This window comes from Diaporthe batatas, assembly GCF_019321695.1.
Source record: "Diaporthe batatas strain CRI 302-4 chromosome Unknown Contig00013, whole genome shotgun sequence".
Lineage (NCBI taxonomy): Eukaryota > Fungi > Ascomycota > Sordariomycetes > Diaporthales > Diaporthaceae > Diaporthe > Diaporthe batatas.
In genome coordinates, this window is record NW_025408560.1 from 452847 (window position 1) to 480815 (window position 27969).

A 27969-nucleotide genomic window follows, 5' to 3' on the forward strand; every position below is an offset into this window, starting at 1 on the left:
GAAGAAAACACAAAGTTACTGCCACGACGTTGCTCGGGTGTCCTGAATGCTTGATATTATCTATGGCACGCAGTATATGTATGCTCTGACTAGTCCGAGAACAAGTCTGTTTTGGCCCTTCAACTCCTTGCTACAAATGGTTGGCGCTGTTGTGATCGCGCTGGATATCTTGGCGTTCCTTCCGGACCCGTCTTCAATAGCAATACTAATACAATACAACTCTGGAATGGGAATTTCGGTTGAGACCACACATCGTCTCGATCCTATGCGGCGGCCATAGGCGGTTGTTGCTCTTGCTGAGGCTCGCTTCCTCCGCCTACAGACTCCGAGGAGTCTGCATTCTGTGTCTCGCCGGAAGAAGCAGCTCCCTCTGTGCCAGATGCTGTCGCTTCTGTGGTTGCCTGCTCCTCGGCCTCTCTGCGCTCCCGCTCGGCGCGCTCCTCGGCCTCCCTACGCTCCCTTTCCGCCCGCTCCTGTGCCACCAGGGCCTGGATGTGGCGCTCTGCTACCCCTGGGGCGATACTGGCCAGGAACAGCAAGCCAGCCCGCTCAAGACGACGGAACTGATCAACGAACCAGTTGGCATTCTGTTCTTGTCTCTGAGCAATCAATCGTGCGGCAGTCTGCGCGGGATTCGGCCCGTCCTGCTGCTCGCCCAGTCTCGGGTCTCTTGCGATTTCAAACCTGGCGCCATTGTCCTCTCCCATGGGTGGGCCCGCATTGCGCTCTCTTTCTCGCCGCACATCTTCACCAGGGGCAAGCGGGATGATCCCGTCGAGATGGCGGCGTATTGGGTTAAACAAATTGTTGGCGCGCCTGTCCAGGACACCTGTGTTGATCAAGAAGACGGCCGTGGCGATAGCCATGATGGTAAACCAGCGCGTCCAGCTTGTATCAGAAGACGTGAACCACCACACAAAGATGCCCAGTCTTACCAACAACCAAATGTGCGGCCAAACAGCGCCGAGCAGTGCCCCTGCCAGCCCACCCTCTGGATTGGCCGGGTGGTACTGCACGGCAGGTGCGCCACCTGGCGCAAAGGGCCGCGCCGCCTGGGCTTGCTGTTGCTGAGCTGGTTGTTGAGCGGCCGCTCCTTGAAAGATGTTCACTCTCACATTGCCAGCCTGTGGAGCCTGCTGTTCAGCGCGACCGACGGCCGGTTGTGGTTGGGCAGCTTGCTGTGTGTTGTCGACAGCAAATGCCGGTCGCGGTTGAGCCGCTGGCGGCTGGAGCCACGGAGACACAAAGTTGGGTATAGCCTGGGGTGCCGGGTATCGCGGCGCGGGTGTGAAGTACAGGTCTGACTGGTTGTTGACCAGTAAGGCCCGTGGCCCTTGTGGCGAGCTCAGTATGTACACCTCAGGCTGGGTTGTGCTTGGCATTCTCAGTGAAGGGTTGGCCGGAGGCGCTGAGACGCTGCCGTGGCTGGAGCTTCTGAGAGGGTCGGGAGTGGCAGTCCTGCTCAGGGGAACCGTAGACCCAGGTCTCCTAGGAACTGTGACCCCAGGGGTTTGGATCGGCTGCCGCGGGCCAGTCAAGTTCAAGTTCGCGAGAGAAGCGCCGGACGCGCTGCGATGCATAGCGTTTGTCAGTATAGATGTTGCTTGGCTAGCATCAGCGTTGCGAATGATGTTTTGCACGTCGTTGGTGGACAATGGGCCACCGGGTGTATGTGCGGCAGCACCGCCGTTTCCGTGTTGTAGGTTCTGCAGATTCACGGGGAAAACTTGTCCGTTCGGAGCAATGAATGCAGAGTTCATGGTGACGCGGACAACTTCACCATTCGGCCCGACCGTTTCCCGCACGTAGCCTTGATATTCTGGGTGAGGGCTGTTCCTTCCCTGGCCAAGGCCCGGAAACTGCGGGTTGATGGCCTGTCCATGCCCGGGCATGCCCTGTAAGCCGGTAGCACCTCGTGCTTGTTGGCCGTGGTGTCCTACTGGTCGCTGATTGAGCTGATTCAAATATTGTGCCATCAATTGTTGCTGTTGAGCAACAAGCTGTGCGCTTGTCTGGCTGCCCGGTGCCGGCATCCCAAGTCCATGTGCGGGAAACGGCGAATGAGGCTGGCCAGCCTGCGGTGCTAGGCCCCCAAACCTAGGGGGAAGGTGGTGGTGGTGGTGGTGGCCAGGGTGATGGTGATGAGGTGCGGCGGCGGTATTGAGAACAGAAGGGGCGCTTTGGCGGGGAGGGGGGTTCGGCGCAGGGCTTTGGTCGCGGGTAGGAGCTCCTTGGGTGGAGGCGTGGTGAGGGTCGACGTCTCGGATGACGAGGTGGATGGCCACCTGATCCGAGCCGCGAAGCTGTGTGCGGCGTGTCAGCTCGATGTTCTCCAAGAGGGGAGTACTACGGAGGGGCACGGAGGGGCACGAAGGGGCACTCGTTACCTTTTGCTCACCAAAGACGTCCAGAAGTGTCTCTGTCTCGCGATTCAACAGCTTGCCCTGGTGGATCAAACGTTGCTGCTCGTTGGCCGGCCTCGCATCCAACGCTTCACGGATCTTCTCCTTTAGCTGGCCGACGGTCGTGGAGGCGGCAAGGCCGGTGAAATTCAGCGGAGCATTGACGGCGAGCGAAGGAGAAATGATGGAGATGTTGACTGTCGGCGGGTTCTCCCCTTGGGAAGGGGCGCCCGACGACGAGGAAGGCACGCCTTCAGCCATTGCAGACAGCTTCGCAGATATTCAGGTCGATCGTCTCCCTAGGCTCCACTGGCATCGAAGGTAGGACGAGTCTTGATGAGATGGGATGTGCGGGAGTGCATCGAATGTTGTATGTGGAAAACTCTAGGCAGGCTCTGAAGCCAGGCCCTTCTCACGCCAGTGCGGTCCAGGACGGGCCAGGTGAGGCTGCCAGGCTCGTGCACAAAGTGATGGATCGATCGGGATTCGGAGGAGTGCTGGGATCATCGGCAAGCAGTGGGGCGCATCTTGGGAGGTTGGCTTCTTGACGAGGTTTGGTGGTGTCTCGTTGCGACGGGCAAGAGGACAAGTTGTTGGTAGCGAGAGGGAAAGGAAGAGCTTCCAAGAAGCGCAGTCCGGGTTAACCGTAAGTGAATGTGTGTGCGCAGCGCGTGGACGCTGGGCTGAGGATGAGTGGAGTCAGGCCCACAGGAAGCGATTCGCAATGCCAGATTGCCTGCCGAGCTCTGAATAATGACTGTACTCTACACTACATACCTTACTGTCTATGTCCGATGCCACGTTTCCACTTGGCCCTGGAGTGCAGCTGGTAAATGGAGTGCGGGCCTATGGGCCGAGGTACCTGAAACCGTTGGCAGCGGCCCAGCCCACCGTTTCCACCATTTAGGTACATACTACCTAGGTACCTACCTACTAAAGTAGGCAAGCACTTAGTGTGTAGTCTATGTCCTGCGCTGACGTGCCAAAGGGCACGGACGGTGCAGCGGGATGTGCAGACCGGGACCTGGCCTGGAGCACTGGACCGCCTGCTGGGCTGCTGGACTGGGCTGCAGGAGCTGCGTCATACATTAGCCAAATTCTGTCAGGTTCCCTACCATCTTGCGCGATGCCTGCAGCGACCCAGCAAACCAGCAAGCAATAATTGAGCTTGTCTGCTCGCTCGCACGCGCACACCCGCAGAAGAGGAGCCCACCTCGGCAGCCCCATCTGTCAAGCGCTCATCACCTCGACACGACTGGCTGACTGGCTGAATTGGCTGTGTTTTGTTGACATTCCTCAGTCTTCCCCGTCTCTCCCGCCCCGGCCAGAACCTTCACCGCAAACCTACCAGGCCCCCTGATCATACGATGGGTCTGGTCTGCCCATATCGATATCGATAAGCCAGGATTCCCTCCATCCTGTTTAAATTTCCACCGTCGTATCGGCTCGATCTGTCGAGTCGCTTCCTCCTGGGCCATGATGGCTTCAATGTCAAGATCTCTTGGCAGCGGCCTCGCAAGAAGTAGGCTCTTCGATGAGTCCGCTGCCGCCCTGCGCTGTCCGGCCTGTTTTCGCCGGCAAGCCCTCCACCAGACTGCCCTGAGGCCTGGGCACATCGCTCCCAGTCGCCCACTGGCCCCCGCCCCGGGCCCGGCCAGCCGCCGTGCGTACTCGCAGAAGTCCCAGCAGAGGCCTAGGTTCACGTCCAGGTTACGCATGGCACTGGGCAAATCCAAGACCGAGTGGTACTTCATCCCGGTCGGTGTTGGTATAGGCTTCCTGGGACTGGCGCAGGGCTACAAGGTCTACACGCGGGAGAAGGAGAGGCAGGAGGATGACGAGTTCGAGAGGAAGCCCAAGAGGCGCCCCCGGGTGAGGCCCGAGGGCCCGTGGCAGGTTCGCGTCATGTCTACCCTGCCTCTGAAGGCGCTTTCGAGGTTGTGGGGAAAGTTCAACGAGGTAGACATTCCATACTACTTCCGTGTTCCCGGCTTCAAGCTATATTCTTGGGTATTTGGCGTCAAGTGAGTCCGCGCTCCTCCTCGGGGTGTGCCCAGTCCAGGCGGCTGACGACTATCCAGCCTCGACGAGGTCTCCGAGCCTGATTTGCATGTATACCCTAACCTCGCAGCCTTCTTCTACCGCACACTCAAGCCCGGCGTCCGTCCTCTGGATCCCGACCACAATGCTCTGCTCTCGCCCTCGGATGGAAAGGTGCTGCAATTTGGTCAGATCCAGGGCGGTGATATTGAGCAGGTCAAGGGCATGACCTACAGCATCGATGCTTTGCTCGGCAAGAACACGCCAACACCAAGCATAAGGTCCGGCACCAGCACGCCTGCGCCGGATGGTATCACGGCCCAAGAAAAACACAGGGATGCCGAGATCGTCAAGCAAGACGAGGAGTTTGCTCGTGTCAATGGCATCTCGTACACCTTGCCAAACCTGTTGACCGGCCCCGCCATGTCCCAGGACCAGAAAGGCCGCCCCGAAGATCAGTCCACTGCCGCGTCACCAACCTCTGTTTCTGAGGTCCGTGCCGATCTTGCCCTGGGCGAAAAGCCGTGGTATGATCTCTTGTCCCAGGACAACCCGACCTCGCTGTACTATGCCGTTATTTACCTCGCACCTGGCGACTACCACCGATTCCACTCGCCCACCAACTGGGTCGTTGAGCGCCGGCGACACTTTGCCGGCGAGCTGTACAGCGTGTCTCCGTACCTCCAACGCACCCTGCCTGGCCTATTTACGCTCAACGAGCGTGTGGTGCTGTTGGGCAGGTGGCGATGGGGCTTCTTTTCATATGTGCCCGTGGGCGCGACCAACGTCGGATCCATCAAGATCAACTTCGATCGTGAGCTGCGGACCAACAGCCTGACGACAGACACCGCGGCCGACAGGGCGGCTGAGGAGGCTGCTGCACGAGGAGAGCCGTATAGCGGATTTTCTGAGGCTGGCTACGCGATGGCGAGCCCCGTGCTCCAGGGACACGCACTGCGCCGCGGTGAGGAGATGGGAGGTTTCCAGCTGGGAAGCACCATCGTGCTGGTCTTTGAGGCTCCGCTTGGTCAAGAGGATGAGAGCGGCAAGCTCAGGGGCGGGTGGACCTGGAAGGTGGAGAAGGGGCAGAAGGTCAAAATGGGTCAAGCGCTAGGAAGGGTCGATGAGGAGTAGACCAGGAGGAATGCCATCTTCAAGACGATGTATAAACCAAGCTATTTGTACTTTTTGGTACCACTCACCCTGGGGAACGTGTACCCAGGTCATTCTCAAACAAGCAATATGGCTATTGAAGAAGCCGGAAGTAATGCCATCCTGATTTCGACACAAGCCACATCTTGTTGTCTCGATGCCCTTCACTGTCATTCAATAGTTATGACGAACTTCACCGGGTTGTCCGCTGCCCGACCATATCATCTATACTGTTGATCATATGGGTGTTGTCCACTGCCCTATCTAATGATAACGAGTATAATGACTTGTGGGAGGCACACGACTGACCAGATAGTTGTTACGGCTGTGCCAATACAGCCGCCGCATGTGATTTCAAACGCTGTCCACCCGAATTTTTATCGACACCCTCTCCTGGCTCTGCCCACGCAAGCTTCTCTTTGCAAGGGACTGGCCACCAACCTTGGAAGGTCAAGGTATGCGTGGCTGTAGAAGGATGGCTTCCTATGGATTGACCTCCTGCAAGAGCACCTCTTAAGCAATTAAACTCTCGAATTAATCATACAGAAATTGATGTAACATATCACCATTCTCAAGATATAGCGCTGTTGCTATCATGGTACCTGAGAAAGACAATGCACCGGCTCACCCAAGTCCACACACGCCTGCCTCATTAACACCTGCTGACCTTCATGATAGTGGCTCTTGCCTTTCATACTGCTGTTGGCGTTTCCGAACACGCCCTTGCGCCTTCTTCCCTAAATTACATGCAACTACTTCAACTCGAACTCGAGCACTGGGAGGTATTACCTCCTAGACTCAACAACTTCATCATTGAGCTGTTATCCACTGTGTGCTCTCGTTGAACAACATTCTCTGGTTATGCTCAACGCTATCATTCCACGAACAACGAAGTATTACCCAACACTTCAACAGCCGCTCGTAACCTCCGACCACTACTAGTATCATGAATAACTCCACGCCACCCAACGCGTCAGCAAAGTCCAGCCCATCTCCACACTTTTATCCCTTATCGTGGTTTTTGACCCCAGAAACTGGGTCCACCTGTCATCTTGGACGACCAGCGGGTGCAATCAATCAGACGGCCGGCCTCGGCACTGGCCACGGCGGCCGCAGTCACTCATCCAGCGAGACTTCGTTTGTCACATTTCACCAAATATTCAAGACCGGCAACGATGTCAATGATGACAACGGCGCGAATCCGTTCAAGTCTGGGCACTCGAGCTTCCGCTGCCAGTCCACCACGAGTTCCGACTCCTATGGCAGCAACGACGACGAGACACCCCGCAATAATTCACCAAGCAGGAATACAAGGCTCGTTGAGGCCAGGATCCGCCCAGTCACGCCGGCGGGCGCCCCTGGATCTGTCAACACGCTATGTTTCCCCCACAGGCCGAGAGTGCCACGGATTCGCACTTCGATTTCCAGTGACTCCAATTCCTTGGAGTCTGGCCCCAGCATCGAAACCCCCTCGCCGCCGATCTATGTGAGCCCTCTTTCCCAAGACGACAGGCCTGGGAGTAATGGACAATTTCAACCGGATGGCGTGGGAGAGTACGCGGGTGGTGAGTTGCTGAATTTCCCTGACCTACTGCTCAATGCCCAAAAGTTTGACGTTGACTGCCCACACCACATGGATAAGTGGCAAGCTGCTGACCAGCTCGCAGCCTCAATCAAGGGGGAGCGGTCATCCCGAATCCCGATGGAGGATCTCGATGAGGGGTCTGTGGTGAAAAAGTCCGTCACATCGAGGCTGCGCCAATTATTCCAATCGAAGGTGGGCAAAGGCATCGGTTTGGTGAAGCGACTTAAGAACCTGTTCAGATGAGGACTACAGTGTTGCTGTTGGAAACAATATTGTCTGTGATCAGGATGTGTTATTTGAGCCTCGACATCCAACAAGCGTCGTGACTGGGCTCCTCTACACTAGTCAATCGTAGTATGAACCAGCGAACTAGATTTCAATGAATAAATCAGGAATTCACTTGAACTGTCCCTTGAATACCTTGCCATTATTCATGTCTTCTTTAGAATAGTCTCCTCCGCAAGTCTGGCTGTGACGGATCCTTAAACATTAACAGATAACTTTGATGTTCTTAAACTTAATTAATTCGACCACTATATTCTTGAGTAGAAGAGAGAGCGGAGTAAGAGATTAAGGATGGGAGTAGACTGATGAATAACAGGAAAGGCTTGTAGGTGGCGTTTGGTCGAAATGTGCTTGCTCTCTTATCCTGGTTCCGGGGTCACTTGTAAGGAGAGGTGTCGGCTGAGGCACCTAGGCAGTGTGCCGGAGACGTTCGCCGAGGAACACCTTTCCAGCGACACTTTCCATGAGAAAACTTCCAGTTCCCTGAAGGAGCTTGTCACAGGGTATAACTTTTCACCTTGGGCTCTTTTTCTAGTCTTTCCCCACAGCGAAGTGTAGACTTGAGCTGGGATCCATTCTGATCGGCCAACTCCACTGCCTGCAAGTAGCCGCAGATGAAGCCTCGTAGGGCAGTTTCTGGAGTGAATTCGAAGGATTTAGACTCTGGTGGCAGGCCAGGGATTATTGCATGTTCGTTTTGGCTTCTTTCATCCTCAACTGCCGGATCCGAGCAAGGGTCGCTCTGCAGAAAGCCCTTGGACGCCAGCAGAGGGCAGTCCCCTGCAATCTTTTCGCCTTGTAACGCCTACTGAATCAAGTCATTATCATTGATATCTATATAAGGCTGTGGAAAAATACTTAGAAGGGCTAGCCTCTGGGGCAAGGTACCCACACGGCACACATCTTACGGGGGTGGGAACTCCTCGATCGAGCATGTTTCTTTCCCTTGCTATCAAAATACTTGGGTTTGTAGTTTGTGGCAAGGAAAGCATTTGATCATGCCCCTGGTCACATCAGCACCTAATGAAGGCCCCCAGACCCGTGGACGTGTACTCCGAATGCTCGCCCCCAGCTCTCGTTTAAATACCAGAGACCGGTCCCTGGGGATTCAGATTACACTGAAGAATAACAGGAGGAACTCAAACGATACGGTTGTGAAACAGCCCATCACAACCCTGCAGATGACTAGCTTTACCGGGAATGACTTCGTCTCGCACACCGACGCCGAACTGAGAAGGACAAATCTCGGGACAAGTCCTCGCTGGCCCCGAACAGCAAATCAAGTTCAACTTCTCCCGATCGAAAGCCCCCGCAGATCAAGGCGCCGCCACCTCTTACAACAAATGGGGGGGGAGGGCACACTCCCTGACGAGAAGCCCAGTGCCAGGTGTGGTAGCGATCATGCACGCCTGGGCCGAGCTCGATCACGAGACAAGCTCGTGTCGCCAAAGAAAGCTTCCCAAAGAGATCGAGGCAACCTCGTCACCGCGTCATCACTGGCCATTCAGATAATACCGGTTTCTTCCTAGGCGACGTTGAGGCTCAAAACGGCGGCGGCTATTGGAGAGATGGGCCAGGCCAGCAGTGGGGGTGTGGTGACACTGCCTGGCCGCAGCCCACCCCATGGCCCCCCCTTCTGTGTCACACACCTGGATGGTCATTCGCTGGTGAGGAGGGCTGCGGTGCGAGATAGGGTGGCTCGGCACTTGTGGGACGATGTGGTGTTGGCTTTGTGGCCCCCAACGCGGGTGTGCGCGACCAACGGTTCAATGACAGCAGAGGCGTGGGTGTCCAGGGGTAGTCGGTTGTTGGGAGAATGTGTGCAAATCATCTCCAATCGATGGCCCAGAAGGATTATTACTTGAGCAGGCTGGGTGTCCTCGCTCCGGGCGTTTGCTGTCCAGATTCAGCTGTGCTCCCTGCTCTGGTCAAGGTCTGTAGTAGCGCTGATGAATTCGTGATTTTTGGCAGTTTTTGGGGCCGGAGTGAAGTTAATGAGGGCGTGCTTAGATTTTGTGCGCTGTCACGTTCTATCTGTCCAGAATTATAATTTCAGAGGCATGCCGCGCAGGCTAGACAATTTCAATATAAGTACAGTGTATATAGCGAACGTGTGCCATGTACATGCGATCTAAACTGCTGACCGGGTATCTCAAGGATGAATAAGGTGGAGTCAGTTCCGTCCTTTTGCTTTATGAGTAACAATTTTACAATATTCCCAAGCGCCTCGCTTGCAAAGAAAAAAGAAAAGAAAAGTGACAATTCAACAATTACAGATATAAGAGAGGCCGCATGATGGGTATCAAAACATTTATCCACACAAAAGGTTCTTTCTCTTGACGCCACTCGCTGGGTTTCAAGCCCAGGGGCATCGACAGTAAAACGTATCGTGAAAGTGTGTCGCAGAACACACCTTCCACAACCCTCACATAGGAGGTAAAACAAATCAGATATGGGTTCATGATGTTGAAGACGAATTCGTGTAGGTTCCTTCGGTTGGGTCGCTCTGAAGGCCGGGCTTAACAGAGGAATCAGCCAAGACGGATGACCCTTCCGTACACTCTGATGTGACGGGCCCATTAAACCGCTCGGGTGGGAGTCGTGCCTGGTCATCCCTTGTCCAGTAGAAAAGAACATCCTGTTGCCATTGTTCAAAGTCAAGAATCGTTAAAGAAGACGACGAGACAAACAATGAGTAGAGAAGCTCCACTTCCACAGCAGAGGTCCTCAGTCGGTGCAGCAGCCAGCGGTTGATGAAATCAGTCTTGTCGGAATCCTTGGCGTCCTGGATCAAGTGCTCGATGAGATACTCTTTGGCGGCAGTTGCGAACATTTCCTGCTTGAATGGATATAGTATATCGCCATCCTTCAGGCTTACAGCCCTTCTCAATGCTGCCTTTGCCGTGATCGGGGGTTCCTCGATAAGATGCTTTGGACTGTAGAGCAGGACTCCGAAACGGGAGGTGAACAGTGGAAAGGCATCTTTGTCCTCGACCGGATCGGGACTGAGAAAGATGTCGTCGCCAAGATCGCGCTCAAATCTGTAAGCTTCGTGCAGAGGCGCGTGCTTGGGAAATACACCTCGGTTTCGACACATTTGTCGAAGCCGTTCCACATCCACCTGAAGCTTCTCCATCTCAGAAATGCTTTCTTGCATATGAAGACCGAAGTCTTTCAGAAATGTCAAATCCTGGGTCTCGAGCCGCCTGTCATTGGGTGGGCGGTAATCTTGCGCAAGCTTCAGATGATCCTGCTCTCGTTCGATCGATTCTTTGCGGAAGAGAAGATCTCGGTGGTGTTCCTCGGCTAGCTGGAGATAGCCGACCTCTGAAATGAACTTTTTGTAGAGTGGGTGGAAGTCCTCGGGGCCCTCTGCGCCAATGCCAAGGAGTGAAGTAGGGAGAGGAGAAGAGGAACGGCGTTTCGTGGGCTCTGGAGCCTTCGCGTTGGTCGCGATTTTGGCATCCGGACGGAGTTCATCGATGAGTGACTTTTCTTGACCGTTCAGTTCATCCTCAGCGTATCCTAAATTTTCTTCCATCAATTCCAAGGTGGTTTCCACATCTTGACATTTATCCCGTGCCTTTTGCATGCATTCAAAGAGCTCCCGCAGACGAGAATGCGACGTAGTGAGTGAACTTGTAGCTTTGGTGGACACCAGGAGAGGGCGCAAAAAGGACATGAAGGAATTGTCAGCAGAGTCCTTGCGCAAGCGTCTTCTTTGTGTCTTCCGTCTCAAACGCAAGATGTCCTCACGCATTCCACGGACCTCGTCCCTCTTGGTCTCGAGCTTCTTCCATTTAGCCTCTAAGGTTTCAAATCTCTGTATTTCGAAAAAAGATCTGTTCCCATCCTCAGAGGGGTATTGTGACCTTGTTCCAAGCTTTGGTGGAACGGTAGGTATGGAAGGCACGCCGATGTGGAGGTGAGACCCGGTAGTGGACGTCGAGGATTCGTAACTGGCGGAGCTGCAGTCATCGCTGGAGGACGACCCTGACCCATATTCAACCCCTTTCTGGAAAGCAGGGCGGTTTGCACCTGGACCAGCAAGGCCGGGGTGGACAGCTGTGGGCTGCCCTTGGTGCAGATACGGGTGGGAGGTTGAAGGCAGGGAAGAGCGCCTACAAGAGCTCAGCGGCGCCTTTTCTGACAAGTCTTGTGTCTGGGATGGAGTCACGGTGCCAACAGAAAGAGTCAGTCGTCGTGGCAGCTGTGAAAGTCCGGGCAGCCACCGAGAGGGCTCGTTGTCTTCCATGTGACGTAGGGCACATGCTCCTGGTCCGAGCAAGTACTTGGGCAGGTACGGATAGGCTGGTGTCCTCGGACGTGTGGAGACAGATAAAAAGGCCACGGGATGTGTGATTACATCCGGAGACGCGATGGAAGGCGGGAGGTGGGCCAGAAAACGGACGGCTATTTTGTTTTCTTCTGCTTGGTGTCGTTGGCTGCGAGGCAACCGGAGTGCTTAACATCAAACACGCTGTTTGTTGTCCAAGTTACAAAGCGGCGGCAGGCGAGGTTCCAGCTGGAGAGAGGGACGGGCCGCCCGCCTGAAAGCTAAAAATATGGAGGGGGTGCCCCTGTATCAGTCCTGCCTGGCAAGGATGCAGCCATCCCGCGGCAGGTGCAAGACAGCAGGGAAGGAAAGGATGAGGATGTGCCACAGAAATTAGCCCACCTTGCCCACGTTCCCGTCAATCAAGACGCCCGAAGCTCCAATCAACACGGCTGGCAGCCCACCTGAAGGCTTGATGGTTAGCCGTTGTGCGACCCACGCAGCCACGGCGGGCTGGCTGGCTGGCTGGGCGGGCTCTGGAGCCAGCGTCCTGTTTGACCGGCTATAAGAGCATCCCTGCCCATGACACCATGCATACAGCGTACAGTACAGCCCTTACTGATTCAGCACAAGATGCATTTGCACAGTTCGTCGGGGTCGCATCGACACCGACAGACCGCATACTCCTTCCACTCGATGACCTGCTTGGGACAGACCCTGGCCTATATCGCCGTGGGATAAAATGCAGGTTATCGTACACAAGATGCGAGATGGAGGGGCGGATGGCCAGATTTCCTGCCGGCCTGCCAGCCCCCTGGGTGCTCCCTCTGCCTCTCTCTCTCCCTCCACTCGAATACGCGCGCAGAGTTGCACAATATTTGCAATGGAACACAACGCAGCCAGAGCCAGCCCAATGCAGTTCCGACGAATTTACCGGGTTGGCGTCGCCACACTACTTTGTCTCTCGCCGTCTTGCTCGCTCTCCCTCCCTCCCTATTTCTCCTCTCTTCTTCCAGACCCTCACGGTTGCTTGGCATTCTCTCAGACATACGAGACCTGGTGTTCGTGTCTTGGGCTCCTCCAGCTGGTCGTCGCCATGGAGTGACGAGTTGTTCAAGGCGCCGGCCGGGGCGACAGGGCTGCCCCTCTTCTCGTTGTCGCTTATCTCGAGGGTCGAGGGTCGAGGGTGCGGTGGTCCCAGATCCCGGGCCAACTAATGATATCCCATGTCGTTCTCGTTGTGGATGTCACAGGATTGGAGGCTTCATGGGCGCTTTGCTTCGGCCACCCACCCCCATCCACCACCCACAGCCGTCCACCCGGCACCACTATCCAGCCGTGGGACGGCAGGACGGCAGGATAGGCCCTTGACCCTCAACCGTCTCCGCTTCTCCCGCACAGGGTGTGTGCTCCGAGCCCTTAGATTGTCCGCAAATTCATCCCACGAAGCTATTGGCTGCCGCTGGATCACGCGTCCGCGCGGGACTGTAAGAGGGTGGGGTTAGGTGTTGCGCAGTGCTTCACAGTCACAAGCAAAGTCAAGTCCCGGATGTGCTCCACAGCATGCATTGCGCTTGGCCCGGCTTCTTTCCGGCCTAGCCTCAAGCCTCTGAGGAAGAGAGATATGCTCCATGAGCTCACTTCCGCCACAGACAGCGCATCCGTTACGCCGGCCCTGCTGCCCTCTTGTGCCCTCTTGTGCCCTCCTGCTGGTGCGATGCTTGCTCGTGGTGATGTTGCCGCAGATCCTGCCGCGACACCACACAATGTCTGTGGCCGCAGGCCACTTCCCTGACCGGTGAGTTTGCGGCTCAAAATCCCCCCTCGCATGTCCAAGACACACCACCCAGCATATCAATGAGACGTTGGGACCCACTCCACCTGTGGGCTTCTCTGCGGATGCCAGACTAGCAGATCACCACGGGTCCCACTCCGTTCCTGATCTGGGGTCATTAACCCCTCAAAATTCCTCTATGCTGTCTTTTGGTTCTGCCTGCGTCTACCTGTGCCTACCTGTGCCTACCCGTATCTGCCTGCTCCACCACAGTACTGCCCTGGCAGCTACCATCTCTTCTCTCTTGTGTCACCTGGTCATCCATCTCTCGCTAGTCACGGCCCGGGCGACGAAGATGTGATCATGGATGACTCTGTCACTTGGAACTATGACAATCCCGTTTACGATCAACAAAAGGGTCGCTGGTATTATGAGGGCAGGAGGCCTGGTGCGCGCATGACTCCATAATCTCGTCCTTCCCCTCGTGTGACATGCTTCATGCCCTAATCCTCACCACTTTCAGATGGTTCAAGAGTCCGGAAGTATCCTCCGGTTGGTGATAGTCAGACGACCCACCAGGAAACCAGGAGTACTTACCAGTTGACTCCTCGTAACGATGCTTCAGCTCTTGCGGCGGGCATGCAGGCTATGAGCATCCAGCCTGTGGGGTCCTACGATGGCGACGCTCAACACTACACAACTGTGCAGCCTGGTGGATACAGCCCAGGTACGCTCTCTTCTTCCCAAGTCCTACCCGAGCCGTGGCTACTCAGCACGAGATTGCTCATAGACTGAATTAGCGACCTCAAGCCAAGCACATACTTGGTCAGAACATCGGCCCTCAGTATATGCAACAGCGGGTGCAACCACTACGACGGAATCCGGGACTGGGGTGCAGCAGAGTGGCCCTGACGTGTACTCCCACAGCCCTGGCACCTCCACTAAAGATACCCGAGCGGACACACTCCACCATGACAGCCAGGCTCACGGGAATTATGCAACAGGACTCTCGAGTGGATCGAGTTACCAACACTATGAAGAGGTGAAGAGGGACCCGGTATCTTCCTACCCATCACCCTCCACGTCATCATCCGTAAACCCACTCTACGGTGCGCTCGGTGGCAATGAGATGCAGTACAATGATGGATACGGCGCTCAGCCTTCTGCGACAAGTAAGGGCGCCTTCTGCCACCACGGTAAACGTCGCGAGCTAATACGGTCTCAGTGGACTCCGCCTATGCAGACACCAGGAGCTCGGACAGGTCAAGAAAGCACAAGCATAGCAGTAAAGGCAAAGGGAAGGTCCGCGCGGACATGGATCCATATGGCGATGCAAGCGCGGGCAAGCCGATGGCATACAATGTGCCAACACCTAGCAGTGGCAGCACCGCACAAGGCGATTACTACTCAAACTACCCCAGCTACGATTCCGCCCCTGGACAGCCTTACCGGACCAGTGCTTATCCAGGACAAAGCGACTACGGAGGACATGCACCTGGCCAAGGTAAGTTTCTAGTTTTGCCGATTAACAGACGGTGAAACTTATTTGAGCCCACACAAGAGTCGCGATACGGCACCAGTCCTATTAGCACATCATCCTCTGCCCCGAGAAACTTCGGCAATCTTGCCGTTGAAGCCACGGTTGGAAGCACCGAAAGGGACTTTGAGTCTTACACCCGAGGTCTGTACGAGCAAGGGGGCGGAGGCGGGGACTCGTCGACAGGCTGTAAGTCATCACCGCTAGCAATGTCGATGCGTAGATATTAAGGACTTCACAGACCGAGGCTCGGTATACCAGGCTACAGCTGAGGGCGCCCAGGCACCGTCTAAGAGTCATTCGAAGAAGTCAGACGTCACCAGTGGCATGCAAACAAATGCAGAATATCTGGACGGCAGTAGGTCGACAAGTGCGCTGGAACTGGGGAGCAAGTCAAGATCGACTAACATTCTCAGGGTATCAAGTTCAGCCTTCGATGAAGTTCGAGCCGGGAAATGTGAGACCGTAACACGTTTCCTTATATCTGCATATCTCTGCTAAACTATGATTATTAGGTCTTCAAAGTGATGTGGTCCGAGCCAAAAGGAGGGACCATTCCCGGTGGAGGCAGCAGGTTTTCGGACACCCTTTTGCAGGACCATATGAGTGGGGTGTGGACGGGTTTCCGTCGCTTCATTGTCATCAGAAACGGCGAAGGACATTGCAACTGCGTGTAAGATGCACTCTTTCCACCAGTCTGTCTTGCAAAGGGTAAATGCTGAATTATGCAACAGACCTATCTTGACGTACGGAAAGCTGGGGTGCCTGAAAAATGGCGTCAAGCCACATCACCACGGAATTGTCTACGAAAAGGGCTCGCAGCCAATCAGACTGCCGAAAGAGCCCGACCTCAGATTCAGGCCGATCTGTATGGAGATGAATCCCGGCGAGCACATCTCGGAGGAGTCAAGGGTCAACTACTCAAAGCTGGTGACTGTCGAGCACAACGTCAAGGTGCTTTTCGTTGGCAACGTTCTTTACGAGGACTGGCCCATCGTGCAGCAGGCTGTTGATGAGTGCTGGGATTCAAAGAAAACGCACAGGTCTGAACACTCCGGCCATCGAAGTGGTCATCGAAAAAAGAGATAAAGGCAGTGTGCTCCGGGCCCCGACGGGCGACGGCTGTCGGACACTGCGCTATACCGAAGCGATTCTTCTTCGAACGCCCAGTCGATCCAACACGAACGTCGACTCAGCTCGGGACGAATTTTCTGACAATACGTTCTTCGAGGGTGCTGCACGACACCTCCTTCATACACGTTTATGGAGGGTTAAGCACGGCACTCGGACTGGCAACTTGCGTAGGGTGATATTTTCTTGTTTGGTTCATGATTCTGAAGTACGAATTCTGCTGGCCAGAACTGGCATTGATGGTTTCCCCCACAGACAGCACAGTAAAGTTGTGCGATTGACGTTCATGGGCAGAATGGTACACGGCAGTAATGCCTACTCGGCAGCCGTGACAATGATGACGACAGAGACGCAGGAAGCGTCACTTGTTTTGTTGCTCTGATTTGTATTCATCTTTTCACATGCCCTTCGTGTGGAGTTGAACAGTATCCAACACCAAGACTTGCAAGTTCAGCCTGAGGATGTCTACTCATGTGTAACGAGAAATTTGGTGGTAGCGATCTGGGTGCAGACAGCCTTTGCTCTTTTCTTCTGGGATATGCGCTTACTGCGCCTGACAATCAATCGCAGATGTCGCAGATGGGTGGCGAGGCGGTCTTTGGATCGACCACTGTCTTGCTTGGGAGATCGACGTTCAGGCTTACCGATGCCTGCAGCCTAGACCGAAACGCAAATAATCCATAGCCTTGTAACGCCTGGGCGGAACGAAGTCGAGAAACCAGGCCTTTCTGAAAAGTTGGCGCAGGCCCAACGAGCGATGCTGACCTTAATGGCCGGTCGCATGTGAAAGTCGCCAAAGCCAAGTCTAGACCTGCTAGTCAGAGTGGGTGCTTTTGCTCGGGTATTTCTCCAGGGGTCTGGGCCGGGAGCCAATAAAAAGTCGATACAAGGAAAAAAACGGCAATCCGCCCCATGTCAGCTTGTGATGGATGCATCCCCACTGCGGCTCTTGCCTTGGGCCTCCCCACCCACGTAGGCCTACGAAGTAGACTAAATACAGTGTAGGTACCGCCAGTACGGAGTGCTGCGTCCACATGACTTTGACCTGGGGTTGGTTGGGGTGACTGGTAATGATGGTAACAGGCAAACTGTTTTGTCTAAAAAAGACAATTGCTATGGGATTGCCCGTTTACCAAGGAGAACAGCCCGACGTGTACAGCATTGTTTGATCCTTGTATGCAGGTGCCCGTCTTCACTTCTTCGACGGACGTGCTAGGTGGTAAGAGTAACTGCGTTTCCTAGTGGGGCCCGTGCCACTGGAACCGGGTGTCGCTTGGGCCACCGTCACCTCCACCTCCGCCCCCAACTCCGTCATAACAACTGCAAATCATCGGCGCAGGCAAGTCACTGCCCTTGCCTTCAACATCCCACCTTATTACTTCAACAACCCAAACCTCGCCCAGCGGTCGCAGTAGGAACCCCTCCACATTGCCCTCCTACTCAAAACCTACCAGCTGGTCCAAGAGCTAGCCACCCCGTTGCCTAAAACCACGCGCCGTTACGTGCTCTTGGTCTTCCTCCTCGCCCCCAGCATCATCACGTGTCTTTCGTTCTGCTTCTCCTGCGCGACATGCATTCTAAACATTTGCGACGAAAATTCTTTCAGACCTAAACCGCCAGTGGTTGCGCTGTGCCTGGCACCTTGCCAGCAGACACGCACGCCACAAGCGACGGTCGCAGGTCTCACCATCTGCGCATCTCCGCCCCGCATCGCCCTGTGAATGCGCACGAGAAACCAAAACGGGGCCCCCGACTTGGCTCACTAGCTCTTCAGCTTCAGTTCAACAAGAGCAGTCTCAGGAGCCCTGCCCTCCCTTGCATTTCTACTGTCGTGCTCTCTAGCGCGACCAGCGAACAATGTCCGGCCACTCCAGTCCATCCCCACCACCAGCTAAGCGCCGCAGGATGTCACCGAGTCCGCCCGCCTCAAGTTCAGCCTCGAGTATCCCCGTACCCGAGACTTCTGGCTCTGTCCCCAGCACAACCACCAATGCTGGGCCAGATCCCATGATCTCTGCTTCTACCATGCCTGAAGACGAAATTACCGACGACATCCCGACGGATGCCTTGCTCGGTCACCCTCAGAATGAGGTATCCCGTGCCACATGGCCGCTCGATGCCGTGCCCGTTGAGATCTTCAACCTGATCATTCGGTACCTCAATCGGAAGGATGTTCAGGCAATGCGACTAGTCTCCCGCGAGTTCGACTCCAAGCTTGCCGATTCTTTTTTCCGAAATGTCGTGGTTCCATTTCGTCCAGAATTTGAAGCACTCTACGGGACTTTGGACGTTGATCTGGGATTCTCGCCGGAGCAACAAAAGTATGGCTTGGTGTTGAAGAAGAGAACTGACGAATCCTCCGCGATCGAGGCCGGCAACGACAGCAAAGCTCGGGACAATCCCACGGCGATGGGTGACGAGTCTCTGCTCTCTGATGGGTACCGAGTCTTTGAGCAATTCGGTCCGACTCATATTCACAAGTTCGCTCTGGCTCTCGAACTGGACGAGCTGGATTTGGCTTGCCCGCCTGTCAAGCTCAATCAAGAAATTGTTCCCGCTCCGTGGGGTCTTTATCGTTGGCCTATCGCAGAGTACCAGCGCTATGCTCAACTAGAGGGCATAGAGAAACTTGCGGACGAGACCGGGCACATGAAGAGGGCTTTTCAGTCACTCCGAGTCGTCAGCGAGATTGGCCTCTCTTGCGATGCTGGTCTAGGTTACCTACAGGGCCCAGACACTAATGCATTGTGTCGTCGTCTTCAACCCCCAGTCTTCCGACCGCCCATCTACGACGGTGCTGAGGCCAACCCAGAAGATCAATTAGATGAGGATAGCGATCGGTCCATGGGTCTCATCATTTTGAAACATATGGCTATGAACGCAGGTTATGATTCCAACGAGTGGCCCAGGGCTGTCCTTCGCCTCCTCGAGGACGAAGGCCGTGCAGTCCGGTGGGTCGAACACGTCTCTGCTTCTGGAGCGCCCTCTCATAAGAAGACGCCGCTCTTTGAGACAACTAAAGACACCACAAAGGAGAAGTTGATTGACATCATCGAGCGCCTGCTTGGCGAGGACCCCCAGAGCGACAAGGCAACGGGCGCAGCTCACGCGCAGGCATGCGGTCTCGTCCCCAACAGCCTCACAGCCTCCCAGGTTGAGATGCTGCTGGAACTCGAGTGGGCTCACCGAGCTCTCATGGACTCCTACGTCATTGCTGTGATGGATAACAAGGACTCATTCCAGGCCCTCAACACACTGACGATCGCACGCTGCTCAGGTCAGCATGTTCCTTCCTTGATGAAGGAAGATTTTTGGGAGGCCATGACCTGCCTGAAGTCGTTCAACCTTGGCGTGATTCCAGACTGGCGCCGGCTCCACAAAGACGACACAGGTGGTGTTTCCCAGCGCCGCATCAGTCCGATCGACAGCTATGGAGCTGTCTTCAGCCTACTGCACAACTTCGTCGGCGAGCAGGAGAACATCAAGCACGTGTCCTTTCAATGGATCTCTGGCGGCGAGTTTGCCATAGGGAAGAGTCAGCGTGACCGCTACATCATGCCTGCTCCTGTGCTTTCAAACGCTGCCAACATGACCGACTTGCAACATGAATTTGGCGAAAATGATGTCATCAGCTTACCTTATGTCGACAAGCTCTCTCTGAAGAACTGTTGGTTTACACCCCATGTGTTTCTAAATGTCGTCAAGAGGTTGTCGAGAGAGACGCTGAGAGATCTCGAGCTCGAGTCTGTTTCTCTGACAGGGCCCCCTTCAAAGGCCAACGAAGCCAGCGTGCATCCCGGCGCACAGGGAAAGCCGTTGCACTGGCCTTGGCCTCTTTGTGCCGGAGCGGAACCTGGAAGTTGGTTCCAACTTCGGCGAACGGCTGACAACAACCAGAATAACCAAATCAACAATGCCCCCGCTCCTAATGTCGCCTTCCCTGCCCCGCCCCCTGGAGCTGGCCTGCCTGCTGCAGGTGCTTTTACTGCCCACCAGACAATTCACTTTAACAACCACGCATGGATCGCCCAGCATTCATCTGGCGCTGTCGCCATCAATGAGACTTCAGCTCCTGCGCAGCAGTCTACACAAACTTCGGGCATCTCTCTGTGGCGTTGCTTCTCTTGGCCACATATCCTTGCCAGCCTAAACATGTCCCCGGAAGCAGTTCACTCCCACCTTAAAGGCGTGGACCCGGAGGACAAGCACTACCACAAAATGAAGACGCATGAGCAGTATTTCTCCAGAATATTCAACCATGTTCATGAGAACCGCGGTGAAACCGATCGGTTGAAAACGATCACGCTCAAGTCTTGTGGTTATGCCCTCATCGATGCACCGCACATTAGCAACTGGAGGATCATTCCGAGCGAGCCACTGCTGGTGCAGCACGACCCCGATCTTCTAGGTCAACTGAAAGAGCTTGATAGTCAGATGCTGATCTGCAACGATGGTCTTCTCGGCAAGACTCTCAATTACATCCCGGAAGCGGAGCAGCGGATTCTGAGCCGGATTTTTGGACTTGGGTTCGGCTGGGATGATCTCTACGACGAGATCGTCACGCAGATCGCCGTCGTGGATGGCAACCCGAGTCCTGGCCTCGGTCGTTTCCACGGCAATGTGAGCAGTTCTGCCGAGATGGAGGCTATCAGTCTCAAGTCCAAGGGAAAGCAAATAGCAGTGAGCCACAGTACTTAGGACGATGTAACTCCTGCAGAGCAAGATCAAATGGACAGCAGCGACCATGATAGCGGCCCGGATGGCGGCCCGGATGGTAGCCTGGATGGCAGCCTGGATGGTGCGTGGGATCTTGGCCCGGACACCGGCGGCAGTCTTGAATGGAGCTCTGAGGAAGCGATGTACTGGTTTTGCCGTCGCCTGGATTCTCGAAGCGTTCCAGCACCAAACGGAGGTCTGTCGGCGGAGAATTTGGCGAGAATTGACAACGCAGGTCCGTCACAGTCCCATAACTTGCTCGATTTGAGCCACACCAGCTCGGATGGCAGACCTCTCCAGGAAAGCGAGCAGATGACCATCAGATTGCGAGGCCACCGGAGCCCGAGCAGCGTCGTATCAGAGAGTGGTCTTGATCGGGAGAGCGAGCAGGAGGCCACAGGGCCGCGAGGCCACCGCAGCCAGAGCATCTAGCGACAAGATGCGCTGCAGTATGGTCATGTGCAAACCAGTGAGCAGCCGGATGTTCCTTGCACGGACGATCCTTCTTGACCTGCTCTACCTCAGATGCCGCTTCTGAAACACAGAATTGTGGTGACAGTCTGTCACATGAAGAAATGCCGAACCATGCAATGGATAAGAAGTAAAAAAAAAGGACGAAACGGACTGGTGGAAACGAAAAGCATTCATTGGAAGTCAGCTGCATTCTTGTCACTCGATGTATCAACACGCAAGCATTATTTTTCTCGTCTGTCCTGTCGGTAGGAGGCGAGGCAATTTGGGCCAACAGGTTGGGCGATTCGCCTGATACCGAGCCAGCCAGGAAAGAAAACCAGACAATGATATTGACATTGTCTTTCGCATCGCCTTGTATCAGGCGTATACTCATCAAAACAAGGAGGTAGGGAAAGGGGAGAAGAGGAAATTGTATCAGTCGGACATAGTGGCTAGCTGAAAGGTCCAAGGTGAGAGGTCCAAGTGATAGCACTGCCAAACAAAAAATGTAAAAACCATTGTAACTTATTCTTGTCCTCATCGTGGAAGTCTCATTTACCTCACAACCGCCCGCAACCCCAACTCTTAAGAGCCCGTAGGAGGGAAACCCGCAGGAGGGAAGGCTGTAGGATGGTGCCCCACATGGAGAATGCCCCATGGGATGAATCCCTGTAGAGCATTACTCCCCAAGAGAGTATCGTATGGGAGGGTATCCTGTGGTGGGTGGGGAGAGGAATACCTGTCCACTTGCCTGCAACTGACATGTGCGAGTGCTGGATATTGCGATTCAGTGGTCACATGTACTCATTGACTTACCTTGTCACGCTCAACCTGGTGGTTTCTGAAGTACAGTCACATGTAGTTTGTTCACAAATCGACCATCTCTATTCGCTCCACAACGCACTTCTGTCCGGCCTTGGGTCTATTTGCCTTGAGGCGGCCGGTAGTTGGTATGGGGTCTTAGACCTCTACCCAACACACGCACACGCCATGTTGTGTCCGGGGGGCCGGCTCCTTCTTCACTACCGCGACCAAGATTTCGCAGGATGTCTTTCTCGGTATTCGGGGAATTCATTCATGATTTATCCGTTTTTGGATATGTTTTTTTTTCGCATGCCAGACCGTTACTGCCCGAAATGCCATGCCTCAATACACCGGTCCCAGAAAAAGCGAAGCCCGTCCCTTTGCACAAAAGCCCATTTGCTGGCTCGTGAAAAAAGCCCATCAAACCATCACAACACCACCGAATCGGGTAAATTAGGCGGAGGTAAGGGCCTTGCGAACGCGCGCACCACGCTGTCTCGAGGTGAGGCGCTCCTCACGACCGACAACAGCCTCGGACTTCTGGACGACCTCCTCGGCCTCGGTAAGGATGAGCTCGATGTGGCAGGGGTTGGACATGTAAGGGTTGATCTAGATCAGACAGGGTCAGAATGCAAGTCCCGCACTGGTTTGGCACTGATGGCCTGCCTCGGTCGAGGCTGCAGGTGAAGACATACACGACCGTGGGCACGGTAAGTTCGTCGGCGCTGCTTGGGGGCCTGGTTGACTTGGATGTGCTTGACGACCAGGGCGCTGGTGTCGAGACCCTTGGCGTCGGCGTTGGACTCAGCGTTCTTCAGGAGCTGCAGGAGGAACTCGGCGGACTTGACGGGCCAGCGGGCACGGGAGACACCCCACTGCTTGCCTGTATATCGTAATCATGTCAGCCTTATATCCATTTGCGACGATGACCGTGTCGTTGGCTCGACTGGCTCCCTGCCCAAATGACAAGCATCTCATCAAAGTGTGCCGTAACCCCAAACCCCGAAGCCTTGCTCTTGGGGGACCACTCCAGTGCCAGTCCTCGAACAATCCAATGTCGCCAATAACGTTGTCGTGGGTCTGCAGAATCGCTCGTACCTTGCGAAGCACGGCCGATGGAGCCAGCGTAGCGGCGGAAGGGGACAATCTCCTTCTTCTCCTTGACGTTCTCAAGGAACTTGACGGCGCGCTGCAGCTTCCAGCCGTTGATGGCCTGGGCGGTCTCGCGGGTGTTCTTGAAAGAAACACGGAGGTAGGCACCGCGGGCCTTGGCCGACTTGGAGGGCGCGATCTCGGTGGCAGCGTAGCGAACCTGTTGGGGGAGAGAAACCGGTCAATTGTCATGAACTTCAAGAGGTCGCATCGCCCATGTGCCGCCCGCTCCCGTCTTGCCCCATCGCAATTCCTCCCAGCTGCCCGCAGGGTTCCAAACTTTCGGCAGCCCGGGGTGCTGGGGGGCAATCGGCAATTCGGTCGTTTTTGGGTCTCGAAACTCGGTATGCACTCACCATCTTGACGGTGTTGATGTGGAGATGGTGTCGTCGTCGTTGGGTGTTGGATGGCTCTCTACGGGATCTGGCTGGCTGGGAAGTTTTTTGCTGGTCCAAGGGCGAGCCGCTCCTTCCCAATCAGACTGTGGGCAGCCCGGGGAAATCATTTTGCGCTCCAACCAATCATACCAGCCGCTGCTGCCCCGCCGAGGCAGGAGCTCCAACTCGCGCTAGGCGGGGGTACTCCGTACCTTGGTACTCGCCAGACCCTGGCCTCGAAATTTTTCCAACTTTTTTTTTGCAGCAGCAAAAGCTCTTTGCGTCGGCCGCACCAGCTGTGACTGCATACACTCGACAACGCCTCACCTTAACCACGGGCCATTAAATTCCTGCCCCCGTCGCAGTCACGCAGAGGTCGATTCGATCGTTGCGGCTCAAATTTGATTACTTTTCATCAGTTACATAGGTATCACCTTGCATCATGGGTTTTGCCCCGAGAGGACGTGGTGGTGGTGGTGACCGCGGAGGCCGTGGAGGCGGCTTCCGTGGAGGCGGTGATCGCGGCCGCGGTGGTGGCCGGGGCGGCGGTGGCTTCCGAGGTAAGCTGTCTGGAGTCTCCATCGACCTCTAGACAACTCGATTAACCAATTCGTCGCAGGTGGCCGTGGCGGTGGAGGTGACCGTGGACGTGGTGGACGCGGTGGCCGAGGTGCGCCGCGGGGAGGTGGTCGCGGCGGCCGTGGCGGCGCAGCTGGCGGCCCCAAGGGTGGAAAGAAGATGATTGTGGTATGCATCCCCCCCAGGAGTCAACGAGCAAGCTCGCAAATTTCCGACACAGTGCTCACACATGCGATGTTCAGGAGCCCCACCGTCACAAGGGTGTCTTCGTCGTGCGCGGCGGCAAGGAAGATCTGCTGGCAACCGCCAACCTTACCCCCGGCGAGTCCGTCTACAACGAGAAGCGTGTTGCGATTGAGAATGCCAAGAGCGAGGATGGCACCGCCACCAAGACCGAATACCGTGTCTGGAACCCTTTCCGATCGAAGCTGGCTGCCGGTATCCTGGGTGGTCTCGAGTCCATCTACATCAAGCCCGGCTCCAAGGCCCTGTACCTCGGTGCCGCCTCTGGAACCTCCGTCTCTCACGTCGCCGACATTGTTGGACCTACCGGAACTGTCTACGCCGTTGAGTTCTCTCACCGCTCTGGCCGTGACCTGATCAACATGGCCACCCGCCGCACAAACGTCGTCCCCATCGTCGAGGATGCCCGTCAACCCCTGAAGTACCGGATGCTTGTTGACATGGTCGACTTCATCTTTGCCGAGTAAGCTGCCACCGCATGAACCTCGAAACTGGGCTTCAAGACTAATTTACCTTCCTTTCTAGCGTTGCGCAACCCGACCAAGCTCGTATCGTTGCCCTGAATGCTAAGCTCTTCCTGAAGCAAGGTGGTGGCATGCTCATCTCCATCAAGGCAAACTGCATTGACTCAACCGCACCACCGGAGCAAGTCTTCGCCCAGGAAGTCGAGAAGCTGAGGTCCGAGAAGTTCTTCCCCAAGGAGCAGCTTACTCTGGAGCCTTACGAGAGAGATCACGCTGTAAGTCATGCATTGCATCCCTGTCATCCAAACGCTGGATGAACCCCCAAATTCCTTAACATGACTCATACCGAGCAAATCCACTGACAACAATATCTAGATGGTGTCGGCAGTTTACAGGCAGAAGGAGTTTGTGCCGTGAGCTAATGATCATCGAGCTTAAAAATGCTCTCTTCTATTGCAATTTGATGGTTAAGGGTGTTCTGTCGGTTGGATGGCTTTTCTCTCTTCGATTCGGCACGGGCGAAAGACGGCGTTCATGGGCATCATCTATCAGGCTTTTTACGTGTAATGCAACACGTGTGTTCTACTACGTTCTCCGAAGGTACGGTAGGCCGAAAACTTCGAGATATCCCGTGGGCTCGAGCGGCTCATCGCCCAAGTGTTGTTACGTGTCCCAGCAGCTCGGCTCTTAGGCCGTGCGGCCTTGTCATGCCTTAGGGAGGGCGCCGAGACTCATGCCTCGAAGTACAAGTTATTCGTACGAGAGGACCCGAAAGGGCGAACATCGCCCATCAGCACCAGAGAAAAGCCACCTGAATAAGCCCTAGAGCGCCGCGCGAAGTGAGAGGCAGCCCTGGGGGGAGAACTTGTGTTCCAAGTATCTGGGCACCTGCTGTGTGAGATCATGAGCATTATTTGATAGTTACGACATTCGGAGACCATGACACCGGGTACTACAGCAGGCCGCATAACATATCACCTCATCAAGTCATGCTCATTCAACGAGGACTCATTAAGTGGAGCCGTGCACGTCGGCCTAATGTGCTGAAAAGATTGTCAGTAGTTACATTCCTGATAGCTCCATCCAGTTACACGATTCAGTCATCGCTGCCAGGTCATATTGAGGCTATGAGAAGCGTTCGAAATGCGTGCTCAGCGGCGGAAAGAGGATGGCCCCGGGCGCACCGGCTACCTGTGAACAAGATCTCCATATCCCAAATCAATACCCCGTGCCATGCATTCCCTGGATCCGCCACTCTCAAGTCTCATATGTCTCTCCTATGCATAGAAATGCATCCTTCCTTCGCGGGGTCTGCATTGTCGCCGTCTGCTCACTCAGCAAATGCTGTTGGTTCCTGCCCAGCCCGATAATGGGAATGTTGTCAAGGCCTTACTCTAGTCAAGCGCCTCTCGTCGGCTGCGATTTTAGAATACCACAACTCAGTTAGGATACATGGCGACAGGCCGTCCGAAACCCCCATTCCACGGAGGCTGAATGGGCTGTGGCGCCGGCAGTGGTACCTGGGATGGCGCCCCATGCCTTGGCTCTTGTACGCCCATGTTCTCGGGAATCGCGGCCAGGGTGTGGAGGGACTGAAGGTTTGTGCCAGACAGTGCCGGAAGTCGTGCGTTCATGCGCTGGGGGAAGTCCGGCCCTGGACCGAGGAGAGAAAACGGGCTGGAACCGGCCGAGCTCTGGCTGGCTGTGCCCTCAAACTGTCCCGCATATGCGCCGAAGGGAAGCAGGTTGCTTGTACACCCTGGCAGGATGGACGTGGCTGTTCTCGCTTCACCCTCTGTCCAAGGGTGATGCTGTCGACTGCAGCGCCGGTATCCCTCGGGTATGATTCTCTCCGGCGCAGGCTCGCACTCCATGTGGTCAGGTGAGGCGCCGACGGCGTAGGCCCAGTCGCCGATGGCGTCCTCCCCGGTCTTGAGGATCTCGAGCAGGTAGCTGTGGAGCTGGCGGTTCAGGCGGGAGCACTTGTCGCACCACGGCTCTGCCTGTGCTGTCGATGCCATGGAGATGATGCTCAGCCGCTTGTTGTTAACGTTGTTGTTGTTGTTGTTGCCCTTGGCCCTCGTCCTCCTGCTGACTGGAGTGTTTGCTCCGCCTCTTGGTCTGCCGCCACGGGTGCCTCCTGTTGGCGGCGGAGGTGAGTTTTTGCCGACCCTGTTTCGTCTGTCGGGCTCGTGCTTTGGTCTGAAGTTGGAGTCCTTCATTTCAATGTCGCCCCCATGATTAGTTACATTTTGTGACTTGAAGCGGCCGCCTCGGCCCCTGCCTCTGGACATGATGATTTCAGCAAGGTTTTTGAGTCTTCAGGGAATAGGGTTTCTTGAAAGGATAGCAGACGTCGAGAACGGGGGTCTGTTGGGGCGCGAGTGGTCCGTCGGTCGTTATCGAACTCTCCAGAAGTAATTTCCCGAGGATTTCTAGAAAGGGGACCACCGGCTAACTTATACTACAAGTTGTAACTACTCAAGACCTCGAGATTGTGACACAGGCAGAACACAAGATATCCGAGTCCACCAGCAACAAAGAGTAAAACGACAGAACAAATGAAGAGCGAAACAAGTAGCCTGGTCTTTCAAGATAAAGAATTGTTGTGAGACATGGGAGTAAGTGTCAGATTGCAAACCTGGATATCGAGGTAGAACATGGAGGCATTGTGTGGACATACCAGGCCGAACTACTCGAGGCTCAAACAGATGCAACGAATCCTTCTACGACATGGCTAAGAAAGCGTAATCGCATAGATTATGTGGAATGCCATGGAAGCTCGTGTTTTCTCAAATGACTCCTCAAAGACAGCGGATCTTCCAAAGCTCTTTAATACGCTCGTTTCATGTTATTTCCTCCATACAGGGATGTTCACCAATAGTACAGTTGAGAAAGCAGCGTGTCTTTGATAGAAGTCATTGCACAGTTATGCAGAGTGAGACCTGCACAGGTGCTCCAATAGACTTTTGCGGGGGTTCAATTGAAAACGTCAAGGT

At 55.1% G+C, this 27969-nt stretch overlaps 9 protein-coding genes across 9 annotated transcripts; 5 read left to right on the plus strand and 4 right to left on the minus strand.

Annotated features, from left to right (window-relative positions):
- Positions 1-33: 33 nt before the first annotated feature.
- KVR01_010140 (uncharacterized protein) lies at positions 34-3160 on the minus strand. The gene is made up of 2 exons (XM_044782388.1): positions 2388-3160; positions 34-2303 (listed from the first exon to the last, which is right to left on the minus strand). Exons 1-2 carry the CDS (start codon positions 2661-2663, stop codon positions 264-266), a joined length of 2316 nt encoding a protein of 771 aa, XP_044640299.1. The 5' UTR covers positions 2664-3160; the 3' UTR covers positions 34-263.
- A 375-nt stretch (positions 3161-3535) lies between these two features.
- On the plus strand, positions 3536-5732 carry KVR01_010227 (phosphatidylserine decarboxylase 1). The gene is made up of 2 exons (XM_044783177.1): positions 3536-4426; positions 4484-5732. The coding sequence occupies exons 1-2, from the start codon at positions 3879-3881 to the stop codon at positions 5574-5576; spliced, it is 1641 nt and encodes a 546-aa protein (XP_044640386.1). The 5' UTR covers positions 3536-3878; the 3' UTR covers positions 5577-5732.
- A 3601-nt stretch (positions 5733-9333) lies between these two features.
- KVR01_010325 (uncharacterized protein) lies at positions 9334-11969 on the minus strand. The gene has a single exon (XM_044789760.1). It carries the CDS (start codon positions 11717-11719, stop codon positions 9923-9925), a length of 1797 nt encoding a protein of 598 aa, XP_044640484.1. The 5' UTR covers positions 11720-11969; the 3' UTR covers positions 9334-9922.
- A 405-nt stretch (positions 11970-12374) lies between these two features.
- Positions 12375-17056, plus strand: KVR01_010686 (uncharacterized protein). Its single transcript, XM_044789910.1, has 9 exons — positions 12375-13962; positions 14038-14241; positions 14315-14686; positions 14740-15018; positions 15076-15240; positions 15293-15409; positions 15468-15508; positions 15567-15724; positions 15786-17056. Exons 1-9 carry the CDS (start codon positions 13878-13880, stop codon positions 16138-16140), a joined length of 1776 nt encoding a protein of 591 aa, XP_044640845.1. The 5' UTR covers positions 12375-13877; the 3' UTR covers positions 16141-17056.
- Positions 17057-18039: 983 nt separating this feature from the next.
- KVR01_010155 (uncharacterized protein) lies at positions 18040-20880 on the plus strand (the record flags this gene model as incomplete). The annotated part of the gene is made up of 1 exon (XM_044784357.1): positions 18040-20880. The coding sequence occupies one exon, from the start codon at positions 18040-18042 to the stop codon at positions 20878-20880; it is 2841 nt and encodes a 946-aa protein (XP_044640314.1).
- A 30-nt stretch (positions 20881-20910) lies between these two features.
- Positions 20911-21330, plus strand: KVR01_010256 (uncharacterized protein; the record flags this gene model as incomplete). The annotated part of the gene is made up of 1 exon (XM_044789154.1): positions 20911-21330. One exon carries the CDS (start codon positions 20911-20913, stop codon positions 21328-21330), a length of 420 nt encoding a protein of 139 aa, XP_044640415.1.
- A 1278-nt stretch (positions 21331-22608) lies between these two features.
- KVR01_010448 (uncharacterized protein) lies at positions 22609-23666 on the minus strand (the record flags this gene model as incomplete). Its single annotated transcript, XM_044782561.1, has 4 exons — positions 22609-22764; positions 22851-23038; positions 23254-23467; positions 23664-23666. 4 exons carry the CDS (start codon positions 23664-23666, stop codon positions 22609-22611), a joined length of 561 nt encoding a protein of 186 aa, XP_044640607.1.
- A 259-nt stretch (positions 23667-23925) lies between these two features.
- On the plus strand, positions 23926-27967 carry KVR01_010570 (rRNA methyltransferase NOP1). The gene is made up of 6 exons (XM_044784947.1): positions 23926-24244; positions 24304-24431; positions 24506-24969; positions 25032-25245; positions 25346-27387; positions 27442-27967. Exons 1-5 carry the CDS (start codon positions 24127-24129, stop codon positions 25385-25387), a joined length of 966 nt encoding a protein of 321 aa, XP_044640729.1. The 5' UTR covers positions 23926-24126; the 3' UTR covers positions 25388-27387; positions 27442-27967.
- On the minus strand, positions 26410-27264 carry KVR01_010507 (uncharacterized protein; the record flags this gene model as incomplete). Its single annotated transcript, XM_044792963.1, has 1 exon — positions 26410-27264. The coding sequence occupies one exon, from the start codon at positions 27262-27264 to the stop codon at positions 26410-26412; it is 855 nt and encodes a 284-aa protein (XP_044640666.1).
- Positions 27968-27969: the final 2 nt, after the last annotated feature.